Source organism: Colobus angolensis, unplaced genomic scaffold (genome assembly GCF_000951035.1).
Source record: "Colobus angolensis palliatus isolate OR3802 unplaced genomic scaffold, Cang.pa_1.0 Scaffold155, whole genome shotgun sequence".
Taxonomy (NCBI): domain Eukaryota; kingdom Metazoa; phylum Chordata; class Mammalia; order Primates; family Cercopithecidae; genus Colobus; species Colobus angolensis.
The window spans coordinates 566,139-576,506 of NW_012114655.1; the positions used below are offsets into that span (position 1 = coordinate 566,139).

The window sequence follows — 10,368 nt, forward strand, 5'->3', positions numbered from 1 at the left end:
TGGGACCCCTTCCACAGGGCCTGCACTAGTCTGGATCCCTAGGTTTAAGCCTGTGTTTTGTGGGGTGAAAGGAATATCAGTATGTCCTGTAAGAATCTGGACAGTGAGTCTGCAGACACCTCACCTCCCCATCCCGCCCCAGCTGGAGGGATTCCAGGCCAAAGGGGTTCTGTTGCCTGAGACACCAGGCACACCCAGCCCCAGCCCGGTTCCTGACCACCACTTCTTTGCCCTGGTGGTAGTTGTGCCCGAGCACTCCGGCCACTTTCTGTCTTAGCCTGGAAGCATTGCTGGCAGCCCTGCAGCACCTGCCAGGCATGTGAGAGGCACTGGGCAAACTCATGGCAGATTGAAAGTGCTAACACATGGAAGAATCCACCCCAAATCTCTGTCTGTCGGGTGGCAGCTTGCCAAAACCTGGCCATCGCCGTGACTCGCCGTCTTCACCCTTCAATTGTGGTCCGAGCAAGTCTCCTGAGAATTCTCACTGAGGCACTGAGGCCTCAAGTGATTCTCCTGTCTTGGCCTCCCAAAGCGTTGGGATTACAGGTGTGAGCCAGAGTTGGTTATATTAAATTCTGACCCATGCGAGGCTTCAGGAACAATTCCAGAGCCACACAGAGTCCAATAGATGCCCGCAGGATAAGCCTGTGAGTGCAGCATGTGAGCAGCTGAAAGTGTTCTCCTGGTGTGGGTGGAAGCAGGCGCCTTCACTGACACTTCCCACGCAGGGCAGGACATGGGTGGTGTGGTGTGGTGGGGGCTGACACCCTCTTTTCTGCTTTTCCCAGGGCAGTGTCCGTGTCCTCCATGTCTGAGTTCCAGCGCCTCATGGACATCTCCCCGTTCCTGCCTGAGAAGGGCCTGCCGTCCGCCAGCAGCAAGGAGGACATCACCCCACCCCTGTCCCCAGACGACCTCAAGTACATTGAGGAGTTCAACAAGAGCTGGGACTACACACCCGCCAGGGGCCACAATGGAGGGGGGCCAGACCTCTGGGCCGACAGGACCGAGGTGGGGCGGGCAGGGCACGAGGACAGCACGGAGCCTTTCCCTGACTCCTCCTGGTACCTGACCACAAGTGTCACCATGACCACGGACACCATGACCAGCCCAGAGCACTGCCAGAAGCAGCCGCTGCGGAGCCACGTCCTCACCGAGCAGTCGGGGGTGCGCGTGTTACACAGCCCGCCTGCCGTGCGCAGGGTCGACAGCATCACGGTGGCAGGTGGCGAGGGTCCCTTTCCCACAAGCAGAGCCAGAGGGAGCCTGGGAGACGCCAAGGGGGGCCCTCCAGAACCCATGCTCAGCAGGTGGCCTTGCACGTCCCCCAGGCACTCCTGGGACTATGTGGAGGGGGCACGGCGCCCCCTTGACAGCCCCCTCTGTGCCTCCCTGGGGTTTGCCTCCCCCCTGCACAGCCTGGAGATGTCCAAGAACTTGAGTGATGACATGAAGGAGGTGGCCTTCTCTGTCCGGAATGCCATCTGCTCTGGCCCTGGTGAGCCACAAGTCAAGGACATGGCCTGCCAGACCAATGGGTCCCGGACGATGGGGACCCAGACTGTTCAGACCATCAGTGTGGGCTTGCAGACGGAAGCCCTGCGTGGCAGCGGTGTCACCAGCAGCCCCCACAAGTGTCTCACGCCAAAGGCTGGGGGCAGTGCTACACCCGTGTCGTCTCCTTCCCGAAGCCTTAGGAGCAGACAGGTGGCCCCTGCCATCGAGAAGGTGCAGGCCAAGTTTGAACGCACATGCTGCTCCCCCAAGTATGGTTCTCCCAAGCTGCAGAGGAAGCCCCTCCCCAAAGCTGACCAGCCAAATAACAGGACGTCACCAGGGATGGCCCAGAAAGGGTACAGTGAGTCAGCCTGGGCCCGCTCCACCACCACAAGGGAGAGCCCCGTGCACACCACCATCAATGATGGCCTCTCCAGCCTCTTCAACATCATCGACCACAGCCCCGTGGTGCAGGACCCCTTCCACAAGGGGCTGCGGGCCGGCAGTCGGTCTCGCTCAGCAGAACCCCCACCAGAGCTGGCCCCAGGCCAGGAAACAGGCACCAATTCCCGAGGAAGGTCACCGAGCCCCATTGGGGTGGGCTCAGAGATGTGCAGGGAGGAAGGGGGAGAGGGCACGCCAATGAGGCAGGACTTATCTGCTCCCCCTGGCTACACACTCGCTGAGAACGTGGCCCGGATCCTCAACAAGAAGCTGCTGGAGCATGCCTTAAAGGAGGAGAGGCGGCAGGCTGCCTACGGGCCCCCGGGTCTCCACAGTGACAGCCACTCGCTGGGGGACACAGCGGAGCCAGGGCCCATGGAGGTAATGAATGCTGAGTGCCCCACACCCTCCCCCACCAGCTCTTCCCTTTAGCTGCGGGGCAGGGTGGGATTTGGGATTGTGCTCTGTCATTTGATCTCAGGAATCGTCCGTGATTGGTTGTCGGGAGCGGGGGAGGTGTTGGGTTTTAGGGAGAATAGACTAGGCAGAAAAAACCCTGAGCAACTTTTTTAAGGAAAATGTTCTTTTATCGTCCTCGGGAAATCATAGGGTACATGATTTGGTTTGGGTTCTGTCCCCAGTCTAAGTGATTGATCCTTATTTATCAGGGCGTTTCATTTGGGGTCATAGCTTGCCTTCTGTGTGAATTTGTGCACACGTACAAACTATGGGATAGTTGTGTCAGGCTTTCTGCATACTGCAGAACTTCATATGTGACAGCAGGAGGTCAGCTGCAGAGGGTCTGGACCACGTGGGCACGAGCACATCTCATCAGGAGCCGTAAGCTCTCGATTCCTGGGCTGGCTTCCTTACAAACCAGCCCTCTGGCAGCTCACAAATCACTTACCCTCTCTGTGGCCATGAGCCTCCCTAGCCGTAAAAGCAAGTAAAACAAATAGACAAAATCAAAATCCTGCCCTAATACAATATGATTATCATTACTGCCCTTGATACTAACAAATCAATCCACTGTGAACTGGGCTCTGATAGTATCCACGTGTGGTGTTTTTGTACAGTGAGCAAAATGAAAGCCTGATGATATGCTGGTGGTGATGGCTATGGTGATGCCACTTTGTGGTTTGTGCAGCACAGAGAGGACGTGTCTGTCTGGCGAGTGATTCCAACTCGCCTGGAGTCTGGATGAACAGGCTCCACGCTGGGAACACTTGGCCCCATGAGCACTCCCCCAGCGAGGCTGCTCCCACTGATGGTAGGGGTCAGAGGAGGAGGAGGAGGACGGCAGCATGCTCCTGGGCTGCCCGCTGCTTTCTCGCCACGACCCGAGCAGCCCTGGCTTCATGGGCAGGGAGAGGAAGAAGTGTATTGCCTGTTTCACCTGGCCCACATTTCCCACAAGAGGGTAAATGATGGCTAGCTTCCCAGTCCGGCCCACCAGTGAATGGGCCGGACTCTGTGTGGCTCTGGAATTGTTCCTGAAGCCTTGCATGGGTCAGAATTTAATATAACCTCAGAATACAGGCTTGAAATCTGAATAGGTCAAACCTGTGGAACTGCCAATGACTTACAGAAATAGCAGTTCCGTGTGGTTCACACCTAATGTAAATACTGATACTACATGGCCCACATGTTCCAAAATCGGAGTCTTTGTGATAAAGTTGTTTGCATGCTCTGAGGACAAACTGCTGGTTGAATGTTCTCAGGTGACAAATGGTGTCTTCTTTGGGCTACTGTTACCTCATCCTTCTGGGGTCCTCAGGTAAGTACTCCTGCCGTGGAAGGGTCTATTTATATGTGAATGCCCTGCCTTCTTAGGGCTCCCTAGGGCTCTAATTTCAGTTGACATTGAGGCTGTCACAAAGCATCAACCGGCTGTGCCTGTGTTGTCTAGTTATATTACACAACAAATAGAAATTGTTTTTTAGGAACCAAAAAATGCTTTGAATTACTAATAGTGAATCCTGCAAGCAAAAATAGCTTCATGATGGGATCCCAGCATCATGGCATGAAAATGGTTTTATCTATCAGTACAAAGTGGCCCAACCCCTTTTGTCCTCCATATTCGTTGAGATTTTCTCTTCACTTGGTGTGTTTGCCACCAAAAGAGATGACGTGACGGGAGCGCAGTTGCAGGGACTCAGAGTGGGCACAGAGCACTCATCAGCAGCATCTCAATGCCACGGGCTCTTTTTTCCATTTCTGTTGGAATTTTGCTTGTTCTGGATTCCAGTGGGATTATTCTTGAATTGATGTAATATATTAGGGCCACAGCAACCCCTTCCCATTGCTCCGTAAGTTGTGCAGTAGTTCTAGGTGTGCATTCCCAAATCCCCAGGACTACTTCTGATTCCAAGCACACCCAGTGCCCTGGTGCGGAATCTTTCCCTGAATGTTCACGCAGGCACCCAGACCCAGGAATGACGCAGGTGACAGGAAATCTCCCTTTCTCACTGCACTCTCATCCCATAAACCACTCAGGCCTCTTTTTCTCGTGACACCGTGGCACTAGTTCAGCAGTGCAGAGAGACGCAGAAGCCGTGAGGAGTTCTAGTGTGAAGAGAAGGAACAATCTAAAAATGAATGCTATTCCTCCCTCCGCTAAGTGGAAAATATGAGAGGAACTTTTTAGAGTAAGTGGCAGTAGCTTGGTTGTTGTGACCAAAACAAACGCAGCCGAATAAAGGTCTCTGTTTTAGATAACAGTCATGCAATTTCCGTATCTCTGTTTGCCAGAATGCTATTTGAAATGTTAAATGCTAAAGGGTGACTCGGGGCATAGAAACTAGAGGGAGGTCTGTGGCTCCTCCCTGGAATTTCCTTCTCTCTGGGCAGATGGCAGACCTGTCTGCCCAGCGCCCGGCCGCTTCCCCGCACCTGCCTTGGAGTGAATGTGCTAGATCTGAGAGCCCGCGTGTCTCTCCTGGTGGCTGTCCCTGAGTGAGAGGGACGGTCCTCTACCTCTGGGCTTGCTGACTTGAAACCTTTATTGTTCTCCTGTTTAAAAAACACTTTCCAACCTTCTTGCTTTTCTTTTCTTTCTCTGTCTGTTCTGTCCAGAACCAAACTGTCTTACTAACTGCCCCCTGGCGACTCTAGCCCTGCCTGCCTCACGCTGTAAGTGCTTTCTTCCTTGTTTCCCAGCTGTCTGTGTAACTCGCAGTGGCACCCGACACTCATCGCCTGAGGGAGTTCTGCCCGGTGGCGGCACCCTCGCTCACCCCGGGTTCCAGGAAGCTCCCTAAACCCAGCAACAGATAGGGCCAGAGACTCAGCTGCCTGCTAGAGGGCTGACCACTCAGTGCAAAGAAGGGTTTTTAGGTTATAGAGATTCTGCTGAGAGTTCTCTGCTTTTGTACATTTGCAGCCAATTTGCTTTCAGAGAATTGAGTAGATACTGGCCAGGAGGGGACACCCTGGGCACAGGGGTCTTGCCTGAGGGGTCTTTGGGCCCAGCCACCCAGGACTGGTTACCAACATTTGGATTACATACGTGCACTGGCATGTGCTGAAATGAGCTGGGACCCTAATGTGATAAGGCTTTTTCATTTTTCAACAATCATACCACAAGGAATGAACCCAAATATATCTTGTCCTTCCAAGTGAGCACCGTAGGTGACAGAGTAGATGCTCAGTAGATATTTGTTGAGTGAATAAAGAACAAAGTCATCCCCACTCCAAATATCTTGAGAACGTCTCTCAGAATTGCTTTCAGAGTCTGAGTCAAAGCACATGAGAAAAGATATACTTTGTTTTTGATCAAGGATATAGTCATCTACTCACCTCATCCACTAACCTTAACTCGAAGTGTTAAGTACAAGAGTATCTCTTACCAAATACAGCAGACGTGTATTTGATGAATACACGTGAAAAAAAATGACAAGGAACATAGGGGAAGGGCCATTTCCCAGAAACGTGCTACAGGGGCAGCATCCCAGGACACCATGCCATGCAGTGACCACAGTGGCTTCTCAGGAAAGCACAGCATCATTTGCTTGTACACAGTGGCGTGTTACTAAGGAAAAGTGCATTCCCTTGAATGCAGACTCACCTTTCTTCCTTCACAAGCAGAGGCTGGCAAAGAGGGGGTACTGGTCTCATACAAAGCCTGCTCTTCAGCACCAGCCAGGAGGAACAGGATACAGTGGTGTCAGATAAACCTATGACAGCAGCTCCACCGACACACAACACACACAGAACAGATATACAATACACAACACACACACAGAACAGATATACAATACACAACACACACACTACTCTTACAACAGGGGGAGCACAGACACAAAACAGATACAGATTTCCCAAACCGTGTGTCCCAGCCAAGCACTGTGGGCTGTGGTGAGATGACACAGGAGCACCTTGAGTTAGTCTGCATCTTGGTGGCTGGTGGAGTTTTAACTGGAGAGGTGTTTCTGGCTGTCACGGTACTGTTAGCATAATGCTTTGGGAACAGAACCTTCTCCCTGTGGCCGTGTGAGGTGCCAGCCACAAAAGCAGCAGGGAGCATGAAGCATAGTCTCCAGGGCCACTGTTCCTTTTCTGCTGACCCCAGAGGGAGGCAGGGAAACCACTCACCCCATTGCTCTTCTGGAAGCCTGTGGCTCCCACGCTGTCTCGGGCCATGCTGTCTCTGCCATGTTCCATCTTCTCCCGAGTGACACTGCCCATTGCGTGCAGCCATCTGTCCTTCCCCTGCTGCTGCTCCCCTGCACCACTGGCTGGTCTGTTCTCATCCTGGTCTTTTCAGTTGCTTGTCACATCTTTTTAAATTCTCCAACTCACTTCCTTCCTTTGAGAGTCCTTGTTCTTTGTCATCCTTCCTGTGCCTTCCATTCAGTTCACCTCAGCTTCGTGTCTGAGTGTCATTCCAGCCAGTGGGCTCCATGCTGGGCAGCTCAGTTTCCTCATGCCACAGCTATTTTACATTTCTGTGTATCAGCAAATTCCAAGTTTGGGTGTCCTGGTTTTGTAACGTGTAGAGTAAGGACAAGGAACTCAACATTCTTTAAAAACAAAGTAGCTTGAGAATAAGGATTCTAGGTGATTTGCACATGGTTGAATGTGTCTTGTGTCACCTGTTCTCAGAACACTAGGATGCCTGAAACACAAAACCACCAGTACATTCTGATTCTACTTTTTTAAAATGCTGCTGTAATTGAAGAGTCATTACAGAAAACTAGACCCAAATTAAAATTTCTGCCTGCAGCATTTTTGCCATGTTGTGGGAGTTTGTTTAATCTACTGCCAGTCAATTTCAAATAAACAGTAGCAGAGTTCGTTTAAGACGACTGCCATTGCTAACACAGCTGAATGAAATCAGAGGTCTCTTTGTGGGCTCCCAGTAGATCCAGGCCCTATAGGACCAGTTCATTTGTCCACTGCAGCTAAATAGATCACTCTAAACGGCCAAATGAAGAGATCTACCAGATGGGAATATGCTGAAGGGCCTGTGGAGACCGCTGCCACAGTCACTCTGCCATGTCTTCTGTACACCCCAGCCCAATTCTAAAGGAGCTTTGCAAGCTGACTCATCTCACAATATTGCTGTGTTTAATCATAATTGGTCTCTTCCCATTCATGTCACTGATCATGTCACATGTGTGGAATTCTTTATTATTTTAAGTTATTCTGCATGAGCATAGGGCGTCGTCAATATTCACGAGCTGCCTGTGGTGTGTACTTCATCTCACTTGACTCTGTTGAGAAGTGTGTTTGGGGGAATCATCTGCTGGTGACACTGCCGGTCTGAGTAACCCTGTCTCCCTTTCTCGGCTCTGAAGGAACTACCTTGTTCTGCACTAGCTCCATCCCTAGAGCCCTGCTTCTCCAGGCCCGAGAGACCAGCAAACCGTCGCCCTCCGTCCCGTTGGGCCCCACATTCCCCCACTGCCTCACAACCTCAGTCACCCGGAGACCCAATGTCCTTGGAGGAGCATGGTGGCGAGGAGCCGCCCGAGGAGCAGCCACACCGTGATGCAAGCTTGCATGGATTATCACAGTGTAATTCACTGTAATTGGCATAACCACACCATCGCCATGAACAAAACTCTGCCCAAAAGGAGAGATCTAGTTTTCTCAAGGTCAAAGAATGTTTTTTAAAAACACACAGCTGCTGAATGTTCAACCTGTGAAACTGAGATGTTTCTAGAATGAAACAGTAAATGTGCCTGTAATAATTTTTTTCATAGCTCAGAAAACTATTTTTGTCTCCATCTTTTTTACACATAGTATATTAAATGAAAAGGTAAATAAGGTATAAATAGATTTAAAAAATAAAAGTTTTAAAAAATGTACATTTTAAGAGATTCTGAACACCCTTGCTGTCAATACCTGACTGCCTGCCTCTCTGTTAAATTTGCCCTGTTATATTTTGGTTCAGTTTATTTCCACGTTGAATTAGAGTGGATTAAGTTAATTTTGTCAGTGTTACTGTTTTTTAAGACTTTTTTAATGCTTCAGACTGTCTGATTCAGTGAACTTTTTGTAGTGAAAAAGCCATGAAGCCAGTAGACAAGACAGATATTCTGTATACTGGAGGGGATACAGGACGTTTTTGAAAAGGTACAAAGCCCTCAGTGGGCTTAGAAACTTCACTGTATGATCCTTGTATTACCCTACTTGGCTTGCACGTCTTCGGGTGCATGTATATACCGCTACTGTGTCCTCGCCATCACCTAAATGTGACTCAGTCTGTTCCACTGTAATATGTTGTGAATTTCCTTGTACTGTACTTTTATTGTTGGTCTTCTTGCATCGATGATCCAACAGCAACATTTTTAAATTATTGTGAAAAGATTAACTGGCAATGTACAGAGTTTACTCCAAGTTTTCTTAAGGGAAAACACGACAAAAAGTCACAAGGATACCCAATGGAAACACATGCTGGTGCCTCTGTGTCTGTATGAGACCGTGACAAAGTAGAAATAAAGCCCTTCTGAGATGGCAGCATGGCTCGGTCTCTCATTTCACACACCCTCCATCTTTTCCTAACGACTCTGATGGAAAGTTTTCCGTGGCTAGGGGAATGAGGGAGAGAGAGATTATGTAAAGAGGTAACACCTGCTGATATATCTTGCTGGGAATGCACTCTTTGGGTACGTGATCATGTTGCAGTCTTTACTGTTCTCTGTAAGAGAGTCCTAGGATAGAGAGACAGCTTTATTGTTGAAAAGCCAAAACTGCGGTGTGGGCAGGGATGTGAGGAAACTGGTTACCTACAAGTCAGAGTGTGCCCAGCCTCTCTCCCGGCTCTGCTCATTAGGAGAGAGGGAGTGGCCAGTAACTCCAGAAGAGGCCTTTCCACCTCTGATCCTGAGATGTAGCCAGTGTTTGGTGGAGTAGAAGCCTACAAAGAAGTGATGCTACTGAAGAGCCCAAAAAGAATGATTTCAGGGTGAAGCTTCTGGCTTTAGTATTTCATTTACCACTTCATTAACCCAACAATTTTCTTCTTATCTAGATGAGCTAATGTAATAGGCTATCCTAGCATTACCACAGCTTCATCCTTAAACTGAAATAGTTTCAAAAAATAAAAACCAACAAGTGTTGGCGAGGATGTGGAGAAACTGGAACCTTGAGCACTGTTGGTGGGAAAGTAAAATGGCCTAGCTGCTGTGGAAGACAGTATGGCTTCCTCAAGAAGTTAAACATAAAATTACCATAGGATCCAGGGATTCCACTTCTAGGTATACACCCAAAAGAACCGAAAGTAGGGACTCAAACAGGTATTTGCACACCCACATTCATAGCAGCATTATTCATAATAGCCAAAAGGTGGAAACACTCCAGTTGTCCATTGACAGATGAATGGATCAACAAAATGTGGTATATGCATATAAAGGGATACTGTGCAGTCCTAAAAAAAAGTTAATTCTGACATATTACAACATGGATGAACCTTCAGCACATTATTCTAAGTGAAATAAGCTGATCACAAAATGGCAATTATTGTTTGGTTCCATGTATCTTGTTTATATATCAAGAGTAGTCATATTCAAAGAGAGAAAGTAAAACGGTGGTTACGAGGTTTGAGGAGGGAATGGGGAATGGTGTGTAATGGGTACGCAGTTTCAGTTTGGGGTGATGAAAAAGTCCTGGAGGGGGCGGGGCAAGATGGCCAAATAGGAACAGCTCCAGTCCTCCAACTCCCAGCGCGAGCGACACAGAAGACCGGTGATTTCTGCATTTTCAACTGAGGTACTGGGTTCATCTCACTAGGGAGTGCCAGACAATCCGTGCTGGTCAGCTGCTGCAGCCCAACCAGCGAGAGCTGAAGCAGGGCGAGGCATCGCCTCACCTGGGAAGCGCAAGGGGGAAGGGAATCCCTTTTCCTAGCCAGGGGAACTGAGACACACAACACCTGGAAAATTGGGTAACTCCCACCCCAATACTGCGCTTTAAGCAAAC

At 49.7% G+C, this 10,368-nt stretch overlaps 1 protein-coding gene across 2 annotated transcripts in view; it reads left to right on the plus strand.

Annotated features, from left to right (window-relative positions):
* Positions 1 to 8,907, plus strand: part of MTCL1 (microtubule crosslinking factor 1) — a 124,021-nt gene extending 115,114 nt beyond the window's left edge. For both annotated transcript variants that reach the window (XM_011936600.1, XM_011936599.1), the window contains 3 exons: positions 792 to 2,325; positions 5,020 to 5,076; positions 7,743 to 8,907. In XM_011936600.1, coding sequence (XP_011791990.1) covers positions 792 to 2,325; positions 5,020 to 5,058 — 1,573 coding nt within the window. In that variant the 3' untranslated portion in view covers positions 5,059 to 5,076; positions 7,743 to 8,907. The remainder of the gene's footprint in view (positions 1 to 791; positions 2,326 to 5,019; positions 5,077 to 7,742) is intronic.
* Positions 8,908 to 10,368: the final 1,461 nt, after the last annotated feature.